At 33.8% G+C, this 27463-nt stretch overlaps 1 protein-coding gene across 3 annotated transcripts in view; it reads right to left on the bottom strand.

The window, feature by feature from the left end:
* The window catches only part of ATF7IP (activating transcription factor 7 interacting protein), a 122266-nt gene that overhangs the window by 19228 nt on the left and 75575 nt on the right, over positions 1-27463 (bottom strand). For all 3 annotated transcript variants that reach the window (XM_047066818.1, XM_047066816.1, XM_047066817.1), the window contains exons 6-10: positions 22794-22859; positions 10900-10976; positions 10226-10314; positions 6071-6709; positions 1437-1501 (exon numbers count right to left, since the gene is read on the bottom strand). In XM_047066818.1, the coding sequence (XP_046922774.1) occupies positions 1437-1501; positions 6071-6709; positions 10226-10314; positions 10900-10976; positions 22794-22859 (936 nt within the window). The remainder of the gene's footprint in view (positions 1-1436; positions 1502-6070; positions 6710-10225; positions 10315-10899; positions 10977-22793; positions 22860-27463) is intronic.

Raw genomic sequence — 27463 nt, 5'->3', positions numbered from 1 at the left:
AAAAATTTTACATGGTAGGATAAGATATGGTGTGCTATACTATTAACTGACATCCAATTTGACCAAAGTCAACCCATTGTCCCAAATCATTAGAAATGCAATTAAAACAATTTTTTTTTAACTCCACAATAGCAACAAAAAAGGAAAGTAGTACAAAACAGACCTAAAGAACCAGTATCTTTGAGTCAAAAAGACCGATGGCATCTTTTAGTTCCAACACATATTAGCTATGTAAATTTATGTTAAAAGGTAATATCCTCAATTTCCAAAGTATGGATATGCGATCTGTTATGAGGACTAATCCAAATATGCATAGAAAGAGCTTAATACTAGGCATAACACGTGCTGTGTAATAAATGCTAATCATAATTACTTTATACCATACTGAGATCAGCTCCAAATGATTAAGGTTTTTAAAAACTGCAAAACTCAGACTTCACAAAATTAAAGCAAACAATGCCTTGACATTAAAAACTTCAGGCCCAATCCGAAGGTAATGATGTAATTCTAAATCTTTCTATGATGATGACTTCATTGAAAATGACTTGTCAACACACACCACAATCTAAAATCCAAAACTAAAAGTTCTTAAATCCTTAAAGAATGTAACAGAATCCACTTGCTGCAGTGTATTTTATAAGGTCCACTTTTCAAAATTTTCTAAATTTTAAATTTATCAAAAATTACTAACCATGCAAAGCCCAGTAAAAAAGAACCCAACTACAGACAAAAGACAGTCAACAGAAAATAAGTCCAAGTAGAACCAGATGTTGAATTCAGCAAAGGCTTAAAAGCAGCTTTAAAAAATAGGTTGAAAGAGGGGTTGCTGGGTGGCTCAGTTGGCTGAGCAACCAGCTCTTGATTTTGGCTCAGGTCATGATCTCAGGGTTGTGAGATCAAGCCCCACATCAAGCTCTGTGCTGAGTGTGGAGCCTGCTTGGGATTCTCTCTCCCCCTCCCTCCCTCTTTGCCCTCCCCCCCTCTCTAAAAAAAAAAAAAAGTTCAAAGAAATGAAGGAAAATACAATATTAATGAATGCACAAGTAAGCAATCTCAAAAGTAGAAACTGAAATACAAAAACAGAAATTCTAGGTCTGAAAAGTATGATTAACTTAGAATAATTTTCATTGTATTAAAAAATATTGATGGAGGGGCGCCTGGGTGGCTCAGTCGGTTAAGCGGCCGACTTCCACTCAGGTCATGATCTCGCGGTCCGTGAGTTCAAGCCCCGCGTCAGGCTCTGTGCTGACAGCTCGGTGCCCGGAGCCTGTTTCAGATTCTGTGTCTCCCTCTCTCTGACCCTCCCCGTTCATGCTCTGTCTCTCTCTGTCTCAAAAAATAAATAAACGTTAAAAAAAAAAAAAATTGATGGAAATCCATTATCCCTGAGGACTATAACTGGAATTTTACTTTGAAATAGAAGGAAAAAATCTTACCTGTGATGTGCTATCAGCTGCTTTCTTATTAACAGAAGCATCTATTGTTTTGTTTGTCTGGTTTTCTGAGGAGTCAAAAAAAAAAAAAGCCATTTTAAAAGCACCTACAGAACGTAAAAGGGTTGGTTGTTTTATATGCAACAATTCATGTAACTTTCTCCAATTATTTTTTTTCTGTCAACATGTCATATATGCAAATGAACTCTCTCATAGACCACTGCTACAGTAACTTTCAAAAGAGCAAATTTACAATAGAGAAAAAATTTTCACATACCCATTGCCCAGAATATTTAATTCTATCCTAGGGAATATCTTTGGAAATAATTTAGGATACGTACAACTTAAACATCTTCACATAAGTAAATGGTTAAATAAAATACAATTTTTCCATACTATATATCTTTGGAGAAAAAGATTTAATGACATGGCAAAAAGTATAATAAATTCATTAGCAAAATCATTACACGAAGATTCTGAGAAAATTTACATGCATAATCTCAGTAGTTAAATCAGATTTTTCTTTAGTCATTTTTCAATTAACTTACATTGAGTTTGTGATACACATGCATACATACACACAAAAGTTACTTCTAGAACAGCAGAGAAAATCAATCAAGTATGGTTTTCTGACTCAACTTCTAAAGAGAAGGTATTAAACTTTATCAAATGTCTTTAGCATCTACTGAGGTAATTATTTAGCTTTTCCTCTTTGGTAATGTGGTGAATTTCCAATGCTGAAAAATTCTTATCCTTGCTTTCTGTAGATAGTAATATTCTTGGTTAAAATATGGGAATTCTTTCATTTCAAATCATCAGAACACATATAAAGTAAATTATTTATGCTAAAAGGAAACAGTACTATGTATTTCATTATATATAAAATACACACATACACACACACACACACACCTGTATGTAAAAAAATTTTGGATAAACATCTACCTATTAAAAGAGGGTTTTCCAGGCTACAGAAGTAAAAAGGAGGCCCTTATAATTTCTCCCTACCCTTTTTAAATTATCTTAGTTTTCTTGTAGGAAGAATATATTAATATATTCCTTACTTTTAAAAAAAATATCTTAAAAGTACTTCATTTATAATGCATCAGCATCTTTTCTGGACTGTGAAGTTCCTGAAATATTACTTAGTAAAAAACAAATTCCATTTTACTGATCCTACATGGCAGAGTATTAATATACACTGATGACATTACAAAACATCAGTGATTTACCACCAAAGTTTTTTATATATAATGTTAGAATATATTCATTTGGGCTTAGAAGGATTTTATTCCCATAACTGTAATAATCTTCCTTAATCTAGGTTTTTAATTAATATTCCCTGTGCCTTTATTGTAGACTTTTTTGATTCTTAATGTAACAGTTTACCATTTCACTTATAATATCTACTTCAGATGACTGTAAATCTATCAATAAAACTGGTCAGGGTGAGAAATTAGAAATTGTACCTTAAAATCTTTCTATCATTTGGGAAGCCTCTCTATTTTACTATTCTTAAAAGATGATGTCATATTTAACCAACACTGTATTTTTACTGAAGTCATAAAAGGGTTTTTACAGAAGTGCCAATTAGTAGTATTCCTTATTAGGTGCTGGATATTTGGTGTATTAAAATGAATTGAATGCAAAACTTTTAAATCATTTTCACAACACCATCTCTCATCTGAATTACTACCACAGCTTCCTAACTGGTCTCTCTAACCCTACTTTTATCCTCGCCAAAGCATTCTTCTTATTGCAGCCAGTGTTCAGGGATGTCACACTCCTCTGCAAAAATCCTTTAATTCCTCTGCCTATCACCTTTCCATATATTATCACATTCCTTTTCCAGATCTCCCACATCCTCTCACAGGAACCTCATATCTTAACATTCATCACATTTATAGTTAATTACTTATTTAATGGCAAGGTTCCCTATTTAATTGTGAGTTTGGTGAGAATAGGAACTATTTTGTACATTTCTGTGTGCCTGCAGGATTTTAGAAGAGTTATAGGTATTCAATATTTCATGAATAAATAATATTAACTACAACTTATACCCTAAATCTCCTAGCAGTCTTTAGGATGATTTTTACTTTACTATAGAAACAGAAAATACTGACTTAATACATAAGGGGACATGAACTATAATAAAATACAAATTCATGCATTCTAGTTGGATAGCTTATGTTCTCCTTAAATCAATAATACCTACATAAGTATAAGACTTAAAATGTTTTAATTATAGAACTAATATATTTAGCATACTACAAATGTATTAAAAGTTGGCTTCAACCTTCATATTCAGCCAAAATTTCCCATATGGCTTCAGTTTAGGTTTTGGGAAGCCTAAATAGCTAAAGGCCTACTTTAATGTCATTGATGGCACCTCTAAAATTTTGCATGATAAAAAAAATTATCATTACATCGGATGTCATTCTTTTGTTTTTTTAATGTTTATGTATTTTTGAGACAGAGGGAGACAGAGAGCAAGTGGGGGAGGGCAGAGAGAGAAGGAGACGTAGAATCTGAAGCAGGCTCCAGGCTCTGAGCTGTCAGCACAGAGCCTGATGCGGCGCTTGAACCCACCAACCGTCAGATCATGACCTGAGCTGAAGTCGGACGCTTAACTGATTGAGCCACCCAGGCGTGCCACATCAGATCTCATTCTAATTAACATTATGAACAGTATGCAAAGAAAGCTTATCATTCACATTTATGGTTAGTATCCAATAAGTTACTTTCAAATGTAGGTAAGCACTCTAATAGAACTTGAAACAATGATCGCCTTAAAATAATTTATACAATAAAGTACATAAAATGTGTTAAATAAATATATGTTAAAAAATTAATTTTAAGTGTAAGTATAAATATATATTATCACATAAGTAGAATGATGTACTGATTAAAAATGATTGTGAAAATTATTACTTTTACATACAAAACAATTAAGAACAGTCAAGTCATTAAATGAATATGAAACAAACTGATACTTACTATGACTAATAGAATACCTTAGCTAGGTAATTTTGGGAAACATACCCTTTGTGTCAACAAATGTTCATAAATATTTTAAGAAAACAGAATAATTAAATTATAACTCTGATACCTGTAGAAGTATTTAGGGTATGAGCATTCACAAAACTAAACAATATCTTTTAAGTTATTTATTTCTTTTCAGGCCATGGTCTTTTAGGAAAACTTCTATATTTAAGGATTTGTCTTATTTTGTGACCATGAATTAAAAAGTGTCAACTTAGGCTCAATCTTTCATAAAGTGGAAAAACTCAAAAATCACATAAAACAATGTCTAGGAGAAATCACCTTCTACCTGACATATTAAAAAATACTAAGGATTAGAAAAAAAGAAGTTAAAGAAAAATGAAGTAACCCCCTTAAAATCTTGTTCACTGACCTCATTTAAAAAGCAAGTATCCTTCAGTGATGCAAACATGGATTAGAGTGTCTAAAGAATAATGTGGTAGCAGATAAGGCTAACAAATACTGTTACTGTACTATGCAAGCATTTACATTTTAAATACTCATATTAATAATTGCATTTTTATATAAAATTTCAGATTTCTTCTTATATCCCAGATGTAAATTTGTATGAAGCTGATATTTAGCTCCAGTCCACTGTTAATTCTGATCAGCCACTCATTTATTCTCTCAACAGCCTTGTGAAATACAAAATGCAATCACTATTTATATGAGTAAATATACTTGAAGGGCAAATACACTACTAATGGCTACATGGGAAATTAAAGAAAACAAAAGGCTTGTATATCTCACTTACAAAAGTAATTTTGTATTTTAGAATGTTTCTTATATTTCATGGTCACTATATCAATAAGAGATATTACAACAATTTCACTATACACATTATGCCTACCCATTTAGCCACTTTACAATAGTGGAAATAAATGTGAGGCCAGAAATGAAGAATAAGTAAGTTCAATAACGCATACAAAATGTGTGCTTTCTAAAGACAAGGAAGACATAGAGTTTTACAGATTTTAAATACAGGTAAAATCCATTTCTCCTTTTTGCAATTCTGGAGAGTATACAGACATATACAAACATAATCATATACTATGTCACAGGGGAAATATATAAAAAACAAGAAGCAGTCAAACATTTTATAATAAATTAGAGAGAAGAACCTATTTTTAAATTGTTCAAATTTAGAAGACCGGAGTGATGAATGCACAAAGGATTTTTCCACATGGGTAGGGAAGATATGTTGTTTGTTATTTCCTCTTATATGCATATATTCTGTAAATTAGATACTTTAAAATAAATTTGTTCTATTCAGATACTCCTACCAAACGCATAATAAAAGAAATTCATAATGCTTGCCTCAAAGCCTAAAGGAAAAATTTCACCCAGATTAGGAAAAATTACTAAAAGCTACATTACAAATGCTAACTTTTCATTCAAAATAAACTGTATCTCAAATACCATTTTAACAACATCATTTCTTAGGTAGCTAAAAACTTACTAAAAGTAATCTCCAGGGTATTCTATTTACTTTCTTCTTCAAATAAAGATAGCACTTCCACAAACACAAATATTCAATTATCTAAAGGCCATTAACATGCTTGTATTTCTATTAGTAAGCCTATATAGTGACTTACCAATTCTTGGGGTAGTAGTGCTGCTCTGTTCTGCAGGAGACGAAGTACTAAAAGCAGAAATTGGAATTTTCATCTGTATAGGACCTCGATTATTTGATGGACTATAGAGTCCCGATGGGCCTACTGTAGGTAAAGAAGTCCTTGTGGCTTGTACAATAGAGTGTGCTGTTGGAACAGCCTGTACAGCAAGTGTTGTTCCTAAGGTTGCAGCACTGGCAGGAGAGTTCCTTTGAATACTAGGACTGGCCACAGAAGGAACATTGTTTGGTTTAGAGGGGTTTGGCAAGGCTGGCAAGGATACTGGATTTTTGGTGAGACCACTCACAGTAGGTGGGCTTTGTACAGAAATGAACTCAACGTTGCCAGATGGTTGATTGGTCACTAAAGTCCCTGGATGGCTCTGTAGGAGTTGAGGCTGGGAGGATACCGCAACAGGTACATGCAAAATCACTGGTAAAGGTTGTAAAGAGATTGTAGGTTGGGGATTTCCACTAGGCACCTGAGTAGTAGCAACTACTGTAGCTGTGTTGGGTGCAGGAAGAACTGATGTTGCTGTCAGAGAACCCGAAGTAACTGGAGTCTGCAACTTAGGTTGACTACTGACAACTGTTGGAGGAGTGACAAGATTGGTTGAAGATACTATAGAAAGAAAAAAGAAGTCTCAGTTTAAATGGCTGTCTTCATTTATCAGCTAGGATAATACAATACAATACAAATTTAATGCACTGCAATTGCTACAGTAAAGTCTTTCATAATACAATTTCTTCAAGACTTAAATTTTGGAAGTCTTTTTTAAACTTTATTTATTTTGAGAGAGAGAGACAGACAGACAGACAGACAGAAAGCAAGCCAGAGAAGGGCAGAGAGAGGGAGAGTGAGAATCCCAAGCAGGATCAGCACCGTCAGCACAGAGCCCAATGCAGTGAGGCTTGAACTCATGAACCGCAAGACAATGACATGAGCAGAAATCAGGAGTCAGACTCTCAACTGAATGAGCCACACAGGGGCCCCTTAGATTTTGGAAATTCTTAGAATTAAATTTATAGAAACATTTTTGCATCTATTTTTGGCACACAGCTTATGACTAATATGGAAGACTAATCTCTCAGTATCAAAACAGTGCCTGAAAATTACTATCGTCATTTCAAAGTAACTGGTAAAATGACTAAAAAACACTGAACTTGGTGAAGCTATACAGATAATTTTGAAACTACACTAAAAATATAAATGCCTTAGGACAATGACAATATGTAAACTCAAATAGACAATCTAGTTAGAATCATCACTATTAATGAATAAAGGAAGCTTGGCCATGGTATTTTATCATTCGGACCATGTGTGAAACCTCTATCTGTGGATTAAGTTTTACTGAATTACCTGGGAGGAACCAAGAAGGGGAAGCTGCCTCTACTGAAATTCTAATGACATTATACAATATAGGACATAACACACTGAAGATGGGAGATGAATTAAGAAATAAGGGAGTTAATACCAAAACCAGAGAAAATCAAAATGCTGGTCACTGAAGTTTTATAGTAGTTTTGGCTCAACTATTTATCTTTCTTTTTTTTTTTTTTTTTTAACATTTATTCATTTTTGACAGACAGAGACAGAGCATGAGCAGGGAAGGGGCAGAGAGAGAGGGAGACACAGAATCTGAAGCAGGCTCCAGGCTCTGAGCTGTCAGCACAGAGCCTGACACGGGGCTCAAACTCACGAACTGCGAGATCATGACCTGAGCCGAAGTTGGACGCTCAACCGAATGAGCCACCCAGTCACCCCTATTTATCTTTATTTTTATTTGAACAGGTTTCAAACTGATGACCAAGCTTCTTTCTCACTGATCTGTACTGTTTCCAAAATAATAGGCACACTAGAGCAGCAATTCTCAAAGTGTTATCCAGGGGAACACGTGCAGATTATTGAGACCCTCTCAGGGAGCTGGTAATATCAAAACTATTTTCATAACAATAAGACATTACTTGATTTTTTTCACCATGTAAATATCTGCACTGATGGAGCAAAAGCAATGATGAGTAAAACTTCTTGATGCCTCAGTACAAAAATCAAGGTATTGAGTGGTACCAAACTGTCAATACATTCTTTACCCCCAAATGTTCACAGTAAAAAACAAAGTCAGTTTCACTCAAGAATGTCCATGATGAAGTAGTAGAAACTATTATTAAATCTCAGCCCTTGAGTACAGGTCTTAGTATTCTGCATGAAAAAATAGGAAATCTACAACAAGCATTACCACTGCATGCCAAAGTAGCGTGTTTGGCTCAAAGCAAAATGCTTGTACTACTGTTTGAGTTATAAAACTAAGCTAACCACCTTTTTCACAGAAGACCATTTTTAGTTGGAAGAATGACTTACAGACATACTGTGATTATTCACACTGGGTATTTAACAAATTTTCTTTCTTTCTTTCTTTCTTTCTTTCTTTCTTTCTTTCTTTCTTTCTCTTTCTTCTTACTTTCTCTCTCTGTCTCTTTCTCTCTCTTTCTCTCCCTCTCTCTCTCTTTCTCTCTTTTTTCTTTAAGTAGGCTCCACACCCAGCATGGAGCCCAAAGCGGGGCCTGAACTCATGACCCTGAGACCAAGACCTGAGCTGAGATCAAGAGTTGGATGCTTAACCAACTGAGCTACCCAGGTGCCCCAACAAACCTTTTCTTGAAAATAAACCTTGGCAGTCAAAGAAAACAACTAATAGTATTTATTGGCAATAATACAATTTGAGTTTTCAAAAAAAAAAAAAAATTAGAACTCTGGAAAAACATGTATCTGCCACTAAGAGCATGACAGCTTCCCAAATCTTCAAAGACATTTCTGACAAAAATCAATGTGATATTTATTTTTTTTAAGTTTTTTTTTTTTAAACATTTATTTAGTTTTGAGAGAGAGCACAAGAGGGAGGGGGCAGAGAGAGAGAGAGAGAGAGAGAGAGAGAGGGAGGGAGGGAGGGAGACACGAATCTGAAGCAGGCCCCAGGCTCCGAACTGTCAGTGCAGAGCCTGACATGGGGCTCACATTCATGAACTGTGAGACGCTTAACCGACTGAGCTACTTGGACACTCCAGAATCAATATGCTTTTTAAAAAGTTTATTGAGGTGTCAATAATAGAAGCCTTACATAACTCAGTGAGTATTTCCCAAATGATTGATGAATGATATTCGTAAAAGATCCACCCAAGACAGACAAATAGATTTTACTGAAAAACTTAGAAAAGTTCATTGATATGGTTTCACATTCTACTTTGCAACTAACCATTAATAAACTACTTGACTGTGTCAAACAATATTCACAAATCATCTAAAATGGCTAGCCCTTTTCCAAATACATATTTGTATGAGACTGAACTTTATTCAATACTTCCACCAAAACAACAAATTGCAAGAGAATGGATGCAGAGACAGAAGAATCTAGCTATCTTCAACTGTCTTAATGTTTTAAGTATAAGACAGATTTGTAAAACTCTAAGACAGCAACACTTCCACTAATTGCTTTAAGCTTGGGAAATAGTTATTTTTTCATTAAAACATTATCTGTGGGGTGCCTGGGTGGCTCAGTTAAGCATACAACCTCAGCTCAGGTCATGATCTCATGGTTCGTGGGTTCGAGCCCCTCATCGGTCTCTGTGCTGACAGCTCAGAGTCTGAAGCCTGTTTCAGATTCTGTGTCTCCCTCTCTCTGCTCCTCCCCAACTCATGCTCTGTCTCTCTCTCAAAAATAAATAAACACTAAAAAAAAATTTTTTTTAAAACCATGTTATTTGTGTTTACATGATATAGGTTTGTTATTATTTTTAAATGAATAAACATGTAAAAGTTTGTATTTTAATTTCTACTCCAAGTAAATATCAATTACTATAAGCCACAAAAACAACAGTTCTTTGGGATTCTTAATAATATTTTAAGATTATACAGGGATATGGAAACCAGAAAGTTTGAGATGCACTAGAGACTTGAATTCCTGTATTTTCTTGCATATCTGTAATCCTGATTTTTAAATAAAATTTTGTACTCATTATTTAAGCTTAGATAAATATGTTCAGTTCCTTAGATCATTTCAGTCTCAAAATAATGTAAGAACAGAGAACTAAAGCCTTTATAAAATTCCTAAGAAAATGTTATTTTGCTGTTTAAAAATATTACCTGTATTCACAGGGGTTGGAAAGGATGTTGGTGCACTCTCACTTACATTCCTTTTGGACTCCAGCATCTGTCTCACTGTGCCTGCATTTCTACAAAATATACATATATATATATACACACAAATAGTCAATGCAAATGCCATTCCGGAGGACATCAATATATGAATAGAGAAAGCAGTGGTCCGTAGGGGGAAAAGGGCGACTAGATTTGGGTACTATAGCACTAAAATGCAAATGAATATGCTGAGGCCAAGATGGCACATAGATTTCAGCACGCTGGGGTCTATGGCATTAAGGAAGAGTCTTTCTCTTAGATTCTAATGTCCTTAACATTTTTACCAAAATACCAAATGTATATCCTAGTACTTGTAGACATTTGTTCTTATTACCCCTAATCAAAGCATTTCTCAGTTACTTTGAAAGAATTCTATTTAACACAAGTTGTTAAATCTTAAATGACCAAAGAAAAGCCTTATAATAAATCAGCAAAGCCAGTAACCAACCACAAATGAATAATTATAGCAAAACAAATAAACAAACAAAAAATCTATTTAATTTAGGATACTAAACTTCTCTACAAAATAACTAGAAATATACTCCAAAACATTCTTATAAAATAAAGAGAATCAGAACCTTGTTCTGTTAAAAATCTGACAGATTGTTTACAATTCTCACCTGTATGGCACATTGTTATTATTGCTGTTGACGTCAACCACAGACTTTCCTGGTGATACAGGTGGGTTTGGTGGATTCTGGGGGAGAAAAACACCCAGGTAAAAGAAAACCCAATACAAAAGGAGTCTTTAAAAATAAGACCTTAACTAGACCTACTGTGATCATTTCATAATGTATATAAGTGTTGAATTATTATGTTGTGCACCTGAAACCAACTTAATATTAAAAAAAAAAACAAAACCCTGATGTGGTTTCTCAACATATTATCTGTTACTTCCATAATATAGTAGAAAATATTACTACATGAGACAAGAATTTGAATCTTGGCATTACCACTTGTTAGCTGTGCCTTAAACAAATTAATCTGTTGAGACAACTGCTTATCATGTGAAAGATTAATATAATAATTCCTATACCTCAGTTTTTAAGATGAGTAAATAAAATGATGTGAAAACGGTTTACGTGCTGATAAATATTAATAATATGAATCTAAAGAATAACTAGACATACTCATTTAATAAATATCTAGTGAATGCCTACTATATACCATGCATATCAGGCACCAAATTACCAACAGAAACTCAACAAACAAGGTACAAATGTATTCCTTCCCAGAATAGGTGGTTACCAATTAAGTGGTGCCTAAGGTCACAAATCAAAATTCTCAAATCGAAATTATTTTTACAGTTATTGTTTAAAAAATAAATACTTGCCACTAGGTGACATGTAACTTCATAAAAAGATGTCTCAATTCTAAACTTAAGTATCAACTAATTTCATCCTTTACCCCCAAAAACAGGGAATATAGACATGGAATTCTTATACATGTTAATAAGCATTACTTGGGCCTCCATCAGTAATTACACTATAATTATTTACTTCTTAAATGAAAAATATAAATAACTCTCAAGACTTAGTTAAATACAATAAGTATTAAAATAAATTAAATATTGAAGTGCTTAATATTACATCAAGTACATGCTATTAATCACTCTTTTCAATCAACAAATCTTTTCTTTTTAATTTTTTTAAAATGTTTATTTATTTTGAGTGAGAGAGAGAGAGAGAGAGTGCACAAGGAGAGGAGAGAGAGAATCCCAAGCAGGCTCTGCACCATCAGCGCAGAGCCCAACATGGGGCTTGATCCCATGAACAGGAGAGATTATGACCTTAGCCGAAATCAAGAGTCAGAAGCTTAACCGACTGAGCCAGTCAGGCACCCTCAATTAACAAATCTTGATGCTTTTTATAGGATAAAAGGATAATTTTCATCAACAAGTATGGCACTGTATTAGTTATACATGTAGAGAGGACAAAAGATACAATTACAATATATTACTCTAAAGGTGTTTAAAATCTGTGAACAAAAACGTATTAAACAAATAGAAAAACAAATTAAAGTAACTGTGCACTCTCAATTTTAAAAAAGTTTTTAAGGAAAACCTTCAAATAGGTCTTTTGAGTAATTAATTAGTACATTCAAAATAGTTAAGATGAAGGCAAAGAACATTTCATGGAGAAAAACAGAAAAAGGAAAAAAGCATAAATAAATACAATTGGCTTAGAACACAGTATGGTCACTGGATAGAAGTCCTTAAAATAAATACTAGTGTGGTGACATCAGCAAGATGGTAGAATTGGAAGCCCAACACCCTCCTTCTCTCATGCGATGGACCAAACTTCCTTTGTCAGAATTCCAGAAACCAGTCAAGAAGTATAGGACCCCAAGCAATAGTGAGGCCAAGAAGAGATGCATTGTAGTGAGTAAGAGAGTCTGTTGCACTTACCTACCATACCCCAAACCCCTCCCAACACAGTATGGCACAATCAAAATTCCTCACTTGTGGCTTCTCCTTTAAAAAGGAAAGAGAAGAGTGGAACATTCACGCAACATTATGGCTTTTCAGGGTACTGACCGAGGCACTGGTTTCTGTTTCACCTGACCTGAAGGAAGTAGTACATGTTGGATGTCTGGAGGCCATATGAGAACAAGTTAAACCTATCAGCTTGGTACAGCACCAGAAAAATTATAGTAGCACAGACAGAGAGCAGGGGGGACCTCCAAAACAATGGCTTATAAAATGAAAACTATAATATGGAAGACAGATGACGGGGGGGGGGGGGGGGGGGCTCCCAAGCAGAAACAGAAAAGACTCTTCAGATAAGAGATTACACAAACAACCTCAGTGAAAATGCAGCTCTAGAAAAAGTTTGAGAGGTTGCTAGAGTATCTACCTGAGTTGAATAATAAAGGTCTTTTTCTGTATAAATATACTGTGAAAAGACAGGGAAAGGTGGCTGTTTTTTCAAGTGCCCAAATTTCAACATAACAGAAATAGACATACAAAGAAACAGGGAAATATGGCTCCACCAAAGAAATAAATCTCCAGAAACTGACCCTAAAGGAATAGGGATCTATGGATTATCCATTAAACAATTCAAAATAACTGACATACAGATGTTCAATGAGGTAATAGAGAACAGAAACAGAAAACTAAATGAAATTAGAAAAGTGATGCATGAAGAAAATAAGAATATTAACAAATAGAAACTAAAACAGAACCAAAAGAAATTTTGGATCTGAAGAGTAACTGAAATGAAAATTTCACTACAGGGCATTAGCACCAGACTGTACTGAGCATAATAAAGACTTAGTGAACTTGAAGACAAGTCATTTGAAATTATGGAGTTAGAAGAGCAAAAAGAAAAAAGAATGAAAAAAAGGGGAAAGAGCCCAAAGGACTTATGAGAAAATGCTGAAAGGACCAATACATGAGTATGGGAATCTAAGAATAGAAGAGAAAGAAAATGAGCAGAAAGTCTTTGAATAATGGCCAAGACTCCCTAAATTTGAGGGTGAAAACTGATAATACAAATTCAAGAAGCTCAGAAACCTCCAACTAGAATAACTCAAAGAGATCTACACTGAAAAACACGGTCAAGGTGTCAAAGGTCACAGATAAGGAATTCTGAAAGTAACAAGAGAAAAGCAACCCACCACATTCAAGGGAGCTCCCGTAAGATTATCAGTAGTTTTCTCAGCAGATACCTAGAAGGCTAAAAGGGAGTGGAATGATATATTTAAAATGCTGAAAGAAAAAACTACCAAGCAAGAATACTATATCCAGCAAAACTTTCATTCAAAAATGAAGGCAAAATTAAGACATTCCTAGATAAATAAAAAGCTAGGGAAATTTATGACCATTAGATCTACCATGCAATACAAAAAAATGTTAAGAGGAGTCACTCAAGTGAAAACGAAAGGACATTAGACAGAAACTAGAAAGCACACAAAAAAGATGAAATTCTCTGGTAACGGTAAATACACAAATACAGAATCCTGCATTACTATAAAGTTGGTACATTAAATCCCATTTAATTTTTGTATAGAATTTAAACACAAAAATAGCCACATTTTTGTTAAAGGATACACAATATAAAAAGATATAATAAAACCAGTAACAAAACTGTGAGGGGAAAATATAAAGACTAGAGTTCTTAAATGTGATTGAAGTTAAGTTGTTACCAGTTTAAAATGGTCTATGTAACCCCCATGGTAACCACAGATAAAATACCTATAGATGATACACAAAAGGGAATGAGAAAGAAATTAAAGACTGTCACTGCAAAAATTAAAAATATATAAACAAAACACACAGAATGTAAGCAAGCAAGAAATAAAGAGATAAAACAGTTCCAAGACAAATAGATAATAATTAACAAAACACTAATTAAGTTCTTCCCTACAGAAATTACTTTAAATCCCAATGGATTAAATTCTCCACAGAAAGACATACACTGGCTTAATGAATAAAACACAAGATCCTGCTATATGCTGTTAAAAATAAACTCACTTTAGATCTAAAGGTATACACAGGCCAAAAGTAAAATAATGGGAAAACGTATTCCATTCAAATGATAACCAAAAGAGAGAAAGGGTGACCATACTTATATAAGACACAAAAGAGCTTTTAAAGTAAAAAACTATTACAAGAGACAAAAAGAACATGATAAAAGCATCAACTGACCAGATACAATATTAATAAATATATATGCACATAACATCATGGCTTCTAAATGATATAAACATTGATAGAACTGAAAAACAGATAGAAACACAACAGTGAGAGTCTTCAGTACATCATTCTATATAACGGAGAGATGATCTGGAGAAAAATTCAGTAAGGAAATAGCAAAACTGAACAATATCACAGACCAAATGGACCAAACAGACATTTGTAGAAATTTTCACCCAATGGCAGAAAAATACAAATTTTTCTCAAGTGCACACAGAATATTCTTCAGAATAGACCAGGTTACAAAATAAACTTCACCAAATTTATAAAGATGAAAATGATGAAATATCTTTTCCAACCACAATGGAACAAAAGTAGAAATCAATAATAGCAGAAGACAAAATGGAGAAGTTACAAATATGTGGAAATTAAAACACACTTAAAAATCTAATAGAGGGGCGCCTGGGTGGCGCAGTCGGTTGAGCGTCCGACTTCAGCCAGGTCACGATCTCGCGGTCTGTGAGTTCGAGCCCCACGTCGGGCTCTGGGCTGATGGCTCAGAGCCTGGAGCCTGTTTCCGATTCTGTGTCTCCCTCTCTCTCTGCCCCTCCCCCATTCATGCTCTGTCTCTCTCTGTCCCAAAAATAAAAAATAAACGTTGAAAAAAAAAAGAAAAAAAAATAAAATAAAAAATCTAATAGGGGAACCTGGGTGGCTCAGTTGATTGAGCGCCAACTTTGGCTCAGGTCATGATCTCATAGTTCATGAGTTCGAGACCTATGTTGGGCTCTGTGCTGACAGCTCAGAGCCTAGAGCCTACTTTGGTTCTGTCTCTCCCTCTCTCTCTGCCCCTCCCCTGCTCGTGCTCTCTGTCTCTCTCTCTCTCAAAAAATAAAATAAAAAACAGTAAAAAAAAATTTTTTTTAATCTAATAGATTAAAGAAATCATAAGAGATATTAGAAAATATCTTGAGACATGGGGCGCCTGGGTGGCTCAGTCGGTTAAGCGGCCAACTTCAGCTCAGGTCACGATCTCGCGGTCCGCGAGTTCGAGCCCCACGTCGGGCTCTGGGCTGATGGCTCAGAGCCTGGAGCCTGCTTCCGATTCTGTGTCTCCCTGTCTCTCTGCCCCTCCCCCGTTCATGCTCTGTCTCTCTCTGTCTCAAAAATAAATAAAACATTAAAAAAAATTAAGAAAATATCTTGAGACAAATAAAAACAAAAATACAACATACCAAATTTATAGGAAAAATATATGCAGAAGTAGTACTAAGAGGAAAATTTAGGGGCACTTGGATAGCTGTTAAGTGTCTGACTCTTGGTTTTGGCTCAGGACATGATCTCACTGTTTCGTGAGTTCGATCCCCACATTGGGCTCTGCACTGGTAGCATAGGCTCTGCCTGGGATTCTTTCCCTATCTCTCTGTCCCTACCCCTCCTGCGCTGTCTCTGTCTCTCTCAAAATAAGTAAATAAACTTAAAAAAAAATAAGAGGAAAATTTATAGTGGTAAATGCTTTTGTTAAAAAAGAAGAAAGACCAGAACTCCTTGGTGGCTCAATCAGGTAAGCATCCAACTCTTGATTTCGGCTCAGGTCATGATCTCATTTTTCGAGAGATTGAGCCCCGTATAGAGCTCCTCCCTGATAGTGCAGAGGCTGCCTGGGATTCTCTTTCTCCCCCTCTCTGCCATGCCCCTTCCTGACTTGTGCTCACACACACTATCTCTGGGGGAAAAAAAAATCGGAAAAAAAAAGACCTGAAATCAACAATCTAACTTTATACTTCAAGTGACTAAAGAAAAACAAACTAAACTCAGAAGAAGGAAGGAAATAATAATGATTAAAGCAGAAATAAATAAAACAGGAACACAAAGTCAGTAGTAAAAATATCAACTAAGAGTTGGCATTTTAAAGGATCAACAAATTGGCAAACCTTTACCTAGATTATCTATGAAAAAAAAAGAATACATAAATAAAATCACAGATGAAAGAGAAGCATTACAACTGATGCCATAGAATAAAAAAGGATCATAAAAGACTACTATGAACAATTATATGGCAACAAACTGGATAACCTAGAAGAAATGGGTAACTTCCTGGAAATATATAACCAAGACTGAATCAAAAATTAAAAATTTGAACAAGACCTGAATAAGAAATCAGATTGAATTAGTAATCAAAAACATCCTAATAACAAAAAATACCAAGGACTAGATGGCTTCAATGGAGAACTCTACCAGACATTTAAAGAATTAACAGCAGTCTTCCTCAACTCTTCCAAAGAATTGGAGGGAAAACTTCCAAACCCAGGCCAGCATATCCTGATACTAAAGCCAAAGATCCTACACTAAAAGAAAACTATAGCCTAATATCACTGATGAACATAGATGCAAATATCTTCAACAAAATTTTAGCAAACCAAATTCACCAGCACATTAAAAGAATTATATAACATGACCAGGTGAGATTTATCCCTGGAATGCAAAGATAGCTTGATACAGGAAAATCAATCAATGTATAAATCAATCAATCAAAACCACATTAACAAAATGAAGGAGAAAAAAACTACATGATCTTCTCAATTACTATAGAAAAATTATTTCATAAAATTCAACACTCTTTCATGATAAAAAAACAAACACACAAAAAAAAACCTCAACAAGTTAGGAATGGCAGTAAACTACCTCAACCTAAAAATACTATATGTCAAAAGCCCATAGCTAACATCATACTCAACAACAACTCCTCTAAGATCAAGAATAAGGTAAGGTTGCCCACTCCCATCAACTTCAGCATGGTACTGGAATAATCTCACCAAAGCAATTATGCAAGAAAAGGAAATAAAAGGCAGCAATAGTAGAAAGGAAGAAGTGAGGATGTCTCTGTTTGCAGATGATATGATCTCATAATCAGAAAACCCTAAAGGGTACACGCAAAAAAGTTTGAACTAATAAATGAATTCAGCAATGCAGCAGGATAAAAAAAAAAAAGTCAAAATCAATCATATTTCTATATACTAACAACCAACAATCTGAGAAAGAAATTAAGAAAACAACCCCATTACAATATCATCAAAGAGAATAAAATATGTAGAAGTAAATTTAACCAAAAAGGCAAAAGACCTTTAATATGAAAACTACAAAACAGTGTTGATTAAAATAAAAGACACAAATGGAGACATCCCATGTTCATGGACTGGAACACTTAATATTGCTAAAATGTCCATACTACCCAAAGTGATCAAAAGTTTCCATGCAATGTCTATTAAAATCCAATGTCATTTTTTGCAGATATAGAAAAATGCATACTAAAATCTATATGAAATCTCAAGGGACCCTGAATTGCCAAAACAATCCTGGAACAGAAGAACAAAGTTGGAGCCTCCATACCTCTTGATTTCAAAACATGTTACAATGCTATAGTAATCAAAACAGTGTGGTACTGGCATAAAGACAGGCACATGGTCCAATAGACTAGAACAGACATCCCAGAAATAAACTCTTATGTATAAGGTCAAGGGATTTTCAACAAAGATGCCAAGGCTACACAATGGAGAAAAGACAGTCTTTCAATAAATGGTATGAAAACTCAATATTCAAATGCAAAAGAATGAAACAGAACCATTACACCACATATAAAAATTAATTCAAAATAAATCAAAGACCTAAATGGAAGACCAAAACTAAACATTTCTAGAAGAAAACACAGGGAGAAAGTTTTATGACATCATATTTTGTGATGATTTCTTGGATATAACATCAAAAGCACAGGCAACAAAATAAAGCAAAACAAAGGAGGTTACATCAAACTTGAAAACTTATGCACATCAAAGGAAACAATCAACAGAGCAAAAATGAAACTTGCGGAACAGGAGAAAATAATTGCAAGTAATATATCTGATGGAAGGGGTTAATAACCAGAATACATAAAGAAGTCCTACTACTTAATTAAAAAACAAGCAAGCTAATTAAAAAACAGGCAAAGGACCTGAACAATTCTCTACAGACATGCAAAATGGACTGCAAGCATATGAAAAGATGCTCAACATCACTAATTATTAGAGAAATGCAAATCAAAACCACAATGAAATGCCACCTCCCATCCATTAGAGGGCCATTATCACAAAACAGAAAATAACAAGTGTTGACAAGAATGTAGAGAAATTAGAACCTTGTTCCCTGCTGGTAAGAATGAAAAATAGGGTGGTCTCTTTTATTAAAAAGTTTTTTAATAAAAAGTCTCTTTTATTTTGAGGCTCCTCAAAAAACTAAAATCAAATTACTATTTCACTTTCCAGTAGATATCCAAAAGACTTGAAACCAGGATCTCAAAGAGGTATCTGCATACCAATGTTCATTGTAGCATTATTCACAAAAGAGCCAGGAGATGAAATCAGCCCAAATATCCATCAATAAATGAATGGATAAAGAAAATGTGGTGTATACTATATACATACAATAGAATATTATTCAACCTTTAAAAAGGAAATCTTGTCACATGCTACAATACAGATGAGCCAAAAAAACAAATACTATATATAATTTCACTTAAGAGGTATTTAGAGGAGTCAAATCATGGAAACAAAAAGTATCCAAGTGCTGAAGGGAGGGGAAACTGGAGTACTTGTTCTATGGTTCGGAGTTCCAGTTTTGCAAGAAGACAAATGTCTAAAGATCTATTACACAATGATGTTATTAATATAGTTAAAACTACTTAACTATGAAGTTAAAAATGATATATTTTATGTTACGTGTTTGTAGCACAATTAAAAAAAAACAAAACATTTTTAAATAAAAAATTCAAACGCAGAATTTAGATTTAATCTAAAATTTTACTGAATCAATTACATCATTGATTTTCATAGATAAAGAATGAGAAATATCTTTACATTTCTTTTATAGTAAGAACTAGAAAGGATATAAATTAGAGATAGCAATTGTAAGGCAATAAATGTGGACTTAATAGTATAACTGCCTATGAGGGTTTTCTGCTTTTAAAACCTAAAACGGAAAATGTTTTAAGACAAACCTGCATGGTGGGGTTTGTTTTTAACTGGTTAATATCAGAGGACCAAGGAGCAAATCTAAATAGAAGAAAAGCACTTAAAGTATTATTGTTTATTTATTTTAATAAGGGCGAGAACTAAGTTCTAAACTTTCATTCTGTATCTCTCCTGTTTTCAAAATCTAGCGTGACACAGATGTAAAATTATAGTGGATACCATAGTTAAAGGGAATTAGGACATGAAAGAACAAATTCTTGAGATTTCTAGAAATCGCTGTTACAAGAAAATATCAACAAGAATAGGTAGAAAGATGTCCCAGTTTTGGCATATAAAACTGGCCTTACCCAAAAGCTAATTGAGGAAGGAACAAAATTTGAAAGTTTGAAGACCACCTCAATATTTTTATTCAAGTACCACATACCCTAATTGTTCAAATTAACCTTTTCCAATCTTTAGGAATTATACAGTGTTTGTCATTTCCATTATACTTTTAACTCTCCATAACAAACCTCTCAGGCACTGTAATATTTTCATTTTTATTCCTTAAAGTTTGTGACTGCCTACAGCCTTTGAATAAATTAAACAAAAAGAACTAGAAAGTAGTTTTGAAGACAAACTCGACATACACAAACACTGGAAAAGTATATAGTGGGCAGTATGCTGCGTAGTTCAGACATAAAAGGGAAAAAGTGGAAATTCACATTGTATAAAAAACAAAGGAAAAATTACAAAGCCCTCTGTTTGGTTCAAGAATAGCAAATAAAAAAGGGTAAAAAAGGGGTGCCTCAGTCAGTTAAGTGTCTGACTTCAGCTCAGGTCACAATTTCACAGTTCATGAGTTTGAGCCCCGTGTTGGGCTCTGTGCCAACAGCTCAGATCCTGGAGTCTGCTTCAGATTCTGTGTCTCCCTCTCTCTCTGTCCCTCCCCTGCTCGTGCTCTCTCTCTCTTTCTCAAAAATAAACATTAAAAAAAAATTGTTTTAAAGGCTAAAAAAAAGGTTTACATCAATTTTCTAATATAAGAAGACAAATAGTTCAATTTTTATATTATGACAAAAAAACAAAAGCTGAGAAAAATGGAGTTCAGAATCTAAGAATTAATTATAATAATTAAAGAAGCTATAATAAAAAAAAAATCTTTGGGTACAGCCAATGGAGGGTTTGGTGGGATTAGTCTGTGTAGAACAAAGATGAAAACTATCAGTTGCTCAAGGAAAAAGAGCAACCAGAGCTTAAAAAGTTAGGTAAAAGGAATACAGAGATGAACAACCGATCTGTGGTTGCCAGGGGACAGGAGTGGGTAGGTATGGGAAATGAGATGGGTTGAAACTATAAAATGGCAGGATGAGGGAGTCCCTTCATGGTGACGGAACAGTTCTAGATCTTGACTGTGGTGGAGGTTACATAAATCGGTACGTGGGATCAATGTGTACATGCACACACACACACACACACACACACACACAATGAATTCATGAAAAAACTGGTCTACATTTTGCAGAAATGATTAAGGTCTACAGACTACTTAACAGAATTGTACCAATATCTTGGTTTTGATATTGCACAACAGTTATTCAAGATTTCACCACTATGGGAAGCTATGTGAAAAGTTCACAGGAGTCTATGTAGTATTGCTACAACTTCTTGTTAATCTATAATTATTTCAAAATGGTTTTATTTAAAGTCAAGTAAAGAAGATATGAAATGAATGAAAACAGGAAAATCCTACAGTAATAATTACTACTGAAATAACTGTTATTGGCAATTGGTAAGTGCCAGACAATGTTGCTCTCATGACAAAGAAATGTAATGTACCATAATAGAAAAAGTCAAGAGGAAAATAAAGATATTAAACTGAAAACTATAATGCAATATACAAGTGCTATATTAAAAATTCGTATTACAGGAGTGCCTGGGTGGCTCAGTCAGTTAAGCAACTGACTCTTGATTTCGGCTCCAGTCATGATCTCACGGGTCCGTGAGATTGGGCCCCGTGTCAGGCTCAGAGTTGACAGCATGGTGCCTGCTTAAGATTCCCTCTCTCCCTCTCTCTGTGTCCCTCCCTTACTCGTGCTCTCTCTTCCTCTCTCAAAATAAATAAATAAATAAATATTCTTTAAAAATATATGTATTACAGGGGCACCTGTGTGGCTCGGTCAGTTAAGCATCCAACTTCGGCTCAGGTTATGATCTCACAGTTCATGGGTTCGAGCCCCGCATTGGGCTCTGTGCTGACAGCTCAGAGCCTGGAGCCTGCTTTGGATTCTGTGTCTCCTTCTCTCTCTGCCCCTCCCCCACTCATGCTCTGTCTCTCTCTCTCTCTCTCTCTCAAAAATAAACAAACATTAAAAAAAATTAAAAAAATATATATATATAATGTATTACAGAATAACTAAGGAAACAACAAAAAGCAAAAGGTAGACTATACACTGGAGTTTTATGTTATGCTATGATCTTTGCACTTAACCACCTGAGGTAAGCAAAGATGAGAAGGGGCCACTCCAGGCAATGGTACACTAACGCACCTTGGAGGAAATAAGAGACAAAAATAGGACCCTGGCAAGAATGTAAAAAGAAAGAAACATGAGAAGATAAATCCCAAAAACAAAATTTTAAAAATGAAACAAAACATAACTTCAGGAATACTATAAAATAGATTAATATAAGTGTTGATATATGAAAACAGTAATTGAGGATTAGAAAAGGGTTAATATTAGCTTCAGAGTTGCAGCTTCTGAAAAAACATATAGGAAGTACAAAGTAGGAAAGCAAATTTCAGACCTGTAATAAAGGAAGAATTTCTTCCCAGCTCACGATTATCCAAGTACCACTTAGAGCTCAATATTAATTATACAAGAATAGAAATTCTTACTTCTTGTCTTTTCTTAAGATCTTCTTTGGCTGCTCCAAAGCGTTTGGTTAACCTCGCTATCTTGGCCTAAAAAAACCAAAAATGAAACAAAAATCAAGTAACATATGGTATCAGAAAGGAACTCATGCATACATAACAAGAAACCCAGAAATAAAAGGATTGTCAGAAGATAACCAACAGCAAAGAAAATAAGGCAAGCTGATTATAAAATACATTAATTGGAAAATACAGAAAATCATAATGAACACTAAAATGACCTTTGAACTTGATACCTAGAGGTAAACACTCTTGATTTTAGAACATTAGTTTTTTTTCCTCCTAGAACTCACAAACCAGTACATTTCTAAATATGTATAATTGTGGGGATTTTTTTTGCTGTTATGTTTTAATATGTTGTAACCACACAATTTTCTGAGAATTGTATATTAATACAACTATAAGTCATAAAATATCCAATGCCAATACTGCTTGTGGATATACACATAATATATTGAATCATTATTTATACACTCTACTTCCCAGTGGAAATGTTTCATGTTTCTCAATGTACTGCTATAGTCAAATAACAATGCAATTAATAATTTTGTTCTTTCAGATTATTTCCTTGGGTAGTACTCACACAGGTGTACCTTCTGAGACAGAATAGCTCTTGTCTAAATAATTATTCTTATCTAAAAGATAATTGATAACTAAATTATCTAATAATTATCAAATATCTAAATTTCTTTTTCAGAACAGCTTTGCTAATTTATACTTTCAACAGCAGTATATATGACTACTCATATACTATTCTGTGAAACACTTAATAGTGTTAATTTAAAATAACCTAACAAAAACGTTATCTTACTACTAACATTTCAATATAATTATTTTATTAATCACTTGCACTGCTTCTATAAAATGCCTGATCACATATTTTGCTCAAATACATATTCACAGAAAATTTAAGAAAACAAACAGAAAAGAAAAAACAGAAAAATACCTCAACACCACATGAATATTTTGTATTTAAGTCTTTTACTAAGGCATAGATGTGATACTCAACTGTTTTTGTTGCTGTTAACTGCTGCTGCCATCTTATGTTAAATATATTTTCAAGAAATTTAAACTAAACTTGAGTGTGTTCATGAGACCTGCCTAGGGAAGAATTCCTCCAGAAAATTTCTTTTATCCAATATAAACGTATCATAAAAAGAAAATGGTATTATTTACTTTTAAAGTTTCTTTCAGAGTCACTTCTGAAGGAGACCGCAAATGTTACAAAGTTTTAAGTCCTTTGACAAGTCCTTTTAAGTCCTAGGCAATCAATCACATAGGACTCTGAAGACGAAGATTTCCTCATGACTTGAGTATTTATTTATGCATGTTTTTAACACCCAAAGACGTACAGCATAATTTTATATTCTTAATATGAATTTACCTTTCTGTGGCTAAAATATTTCAAGCAACTTGTTCAAGAAATATATATGGGAAAGTGTTTTCTGTCCCAATTTATGCAAGAATGTCTTTCATTCTTGCCTCTATCTGGTAGATATTCTGTAAATTGCATAGTCTGTATGGTATTATTATACTATTTTTACTTATACTAAAATGTCATTTTGATATATATATGAGGTAATGTCTAGAAGGAATAAATACCAAAGTTAAAAGTAATTACTTCTAGAGGCTAGCATTGGCAGGCAGTGAGGGAGAGTGTAAAGATAAGGACTTCACTTTCACATCATATACAGTACTTAATTACTTTTTAAAAAGAATTTTATCAGGGCACCTGAGTGGCTCAGTTGGTTAAGCACCCAACTCTTGATTTCAGTTCAGGTCATGATCGCATGGTTTATGAGACTGAGCCCCATGTCAGGCTCCATACTGACAGTGCAGAGCCTGCTTGGGATTCTCTCTGTCTCTCTCTCTCTCTGTCTCTCTCTCTCTCTCTCTCTGCCGCTCCCCCACCCCATCCTCTCAAAATAAATAAACATTAAAAAAATAAAAACAAATAAAAATAAAAAGAATTTTATCACTTAAAAAAATAAACTATTAGAGAAATAAAATCAAAATCTGGACACTGACTGACTGCCTCCAATTTAATGTTATAAAAAAGAAATCAAAGACCAGCCTTTTTGTTGTTATTTTCATTTAGGAAACTGTACAATTTTTTTGAACTATACTTCAAAATATCTGCCATAATGTGTCTAAGATTAGGACTCTATCTTGGCAAGTACTATGTGAGATTTTCAAAAAACTATATAAACAAGTCATTTTTTTAGTCCAGGAAAGTCATATTCTATTACTATGTCTTTACTAGTTTTGTTTCATTTTGCTCTTGGTCTCTTCCTTAGGTTTATCTATCATTTCTTGTATAATGGCATAAGGGTAGGTTTAAATATAAGTAACATAAATTGGTGAGATTCAGACATATTGACCCTTGTTTTGCAAACGAGGCAAACTAGGGATCTCCTTGCTTATGCACCAAGGAAACTCTTAGGAAACAATTGAGAAAAGACTTAATCATGCATCAAGTCTGACTTGACAAATTATTAGCACCCAAAAAGGCTGGTGAATAAACGGACACATATACCCATTATTCAAAACCATCTCTTGGATTAGGCAACCACAGATTTACTTGTTGCAGGGGTGGGAAGGGGAGCCAAAAGAAAAAGTGAAAAAGCTATTTTTAGTTAAAACTACTTAAAATGGCATTTTATAAATAATAACCAACGGAATATTATATTCCAAGGAGTGTTGATGGCTTTTCCATTTCTATAAAAAAAATCCACTTGAAATTTTGAGTATTCTGAATCTATACAATCAGTAATTTGAAAGGAATCAAGTCTTCGTGTCTAGGAACATGGTAGAAACTCACAGGTTTTCTTTTTCTATCCTTTCACTTCATAATGGTCTTAAAGTTCTTTTTTGGTTTATTCTTAAGCACTTATTTATTTTTAAATATCTACCATATATGAAATCTTTTTCTCCTATTTACTCGTTATTGATTGTTTTCCTATAGAAAAACTATTGGACTGTTTTTCTTCAACCAAGTAATTTCTAAATTTCCTACTTTTTCAATAGTTTGCCAAGTTAATTCTATCGAGTTCCCAATCATTACTTTTAATTTATTTTTCCTGTCATTATTTTATTGCCCAGACTGCCACCAAAACTCTATTTAGTAGTACAGATAATAGGCATCCCAACTTCAGTGGAAGTTATTTCCACAATCCACTATTAAATATGATACTGGTTGTAATTTTAACAGAGTTCCTTATAATTTTAGGCTTTCTACTTTCTTCCTAAATAAAATGGACTGCATAGGTATAAAGTTGTGTAGGGGCGCCTGGGTGGCTCAGTCGGTTAAGCAACCAACTTTGGCTCAGGTCATGATCTCACAGTTCATGGGTTTGAGCCCCAGGTGCTGTGCTGTGCTGTGCTGAGAGCTGACAGCTGAGAGCCTGGAGCCTACTTCGGATTCTGTGTCTCCCTCTCTCTCAAAAATAAACATTAAAAAAAACTTTTTTTAAGTTGGGTATAGTAACGTTCTCTTAATGTCCTCTGTGTATTTGTCTCGTTTTGTAATCCTTATGCAGTTTATTTACACTCATCATTTATAGATCAAAAATTAACCTGCTTTTAAGTTGTCTCCAAGAATAAGCTTTTATCTTCATTGCTCAATATTCAAAATGGGTTAGGCTTTTTGCTATTTTATTAATTTATTAACTCATTCTTCCTTCTTGGGGTTTGGTTTTAATTGTTTTTTCCTAGCATTGGACAGGAACATATAATATTCTTCTAATTTCCTGTTTAGTAGTAATGTGCTTAAAGTTATAAATGTCCCTTTGAATACTACTGTGGCTTTAACTTATAGATTTTGATATTCAGTGCTTTAAGTACAGTTCTGATCTAAAGAGTGGAGAATTTCCATTTTTACTGCCTTTTAGCAATTCTCTGGAAATATGTTTTGGGAAGAGTTATGATCTGGGAGGGGTAGAAAAGCTAAATATTTGCTGACTATTTCTATTTTTATTACACAGTTGCTATTGAACCCACAGCAAATGACAAATATCTGCATTTTAAGACTTTCTTAGAAGTTACTATAGTTCTAATCTTGACAATGCATCAAAGTTATATAAATCTAAAAATCATACATCCTTTTACTTAAAAAATAATTAAATTCATGGAAATAACTGTTGAGATTTATACTACACAATTTGACATCTCTGAAAGAGTGAAAATACACAAAACTTTTCCACAATTCAGAAAGCAACCAGTCCCTAAAGTAATATAGAAAATTATTATATAACTAATTCTCCAGATATTTTAGTGCTGAAATTTATTTTCAGCTCTTATAAAATATGTGCAGTACACAGAAAAGGAGGTAATCATTTTAAAACAGGCATTAATAAAAAGATGTGGACAAAAGTTGTATCACACAGCAAACAAGTATAAAGTCATAAAAATAATTTTAAATAATCCCCATCTAGCCCATTTTAAAAATACATTAGAATGACGACTGATACAAAAATCAATAAAAATCTACTTTCCTGTATCTACAAAGAAATTTACACCTTAAAATCTTTAGCAGAAAAGAGAACTTGAACTTTTCTCTAGAAGTAAAGTCTACATGACTTAATTCTATGCTTTCACCAAATTTTCCAATGTATAACAAATTTTTACACTATAGC

This window comes from Lynx rufus, unplaced genomic scaffold (genome assembly GCF_022079265.1).
Source record: "Lynx rufus isolate CCGP_SWC_20201006 ecotype Redwood Valley unplaced genomic scaffold, mLynRuf1.p SCAF_7, whole genome shotgun sequence".
Taxonomy (NCBI): Eukaryota; Metazoa; Chordata; class Mammalia; order Carnivora; family Felidae; genus Lynx; species Lynx rufus.
The sequence above is the reverse complement of the archived record's forward strand: the minus strand, read 5'-3'. Positions and strand labels throughout refer to the sequence as shown.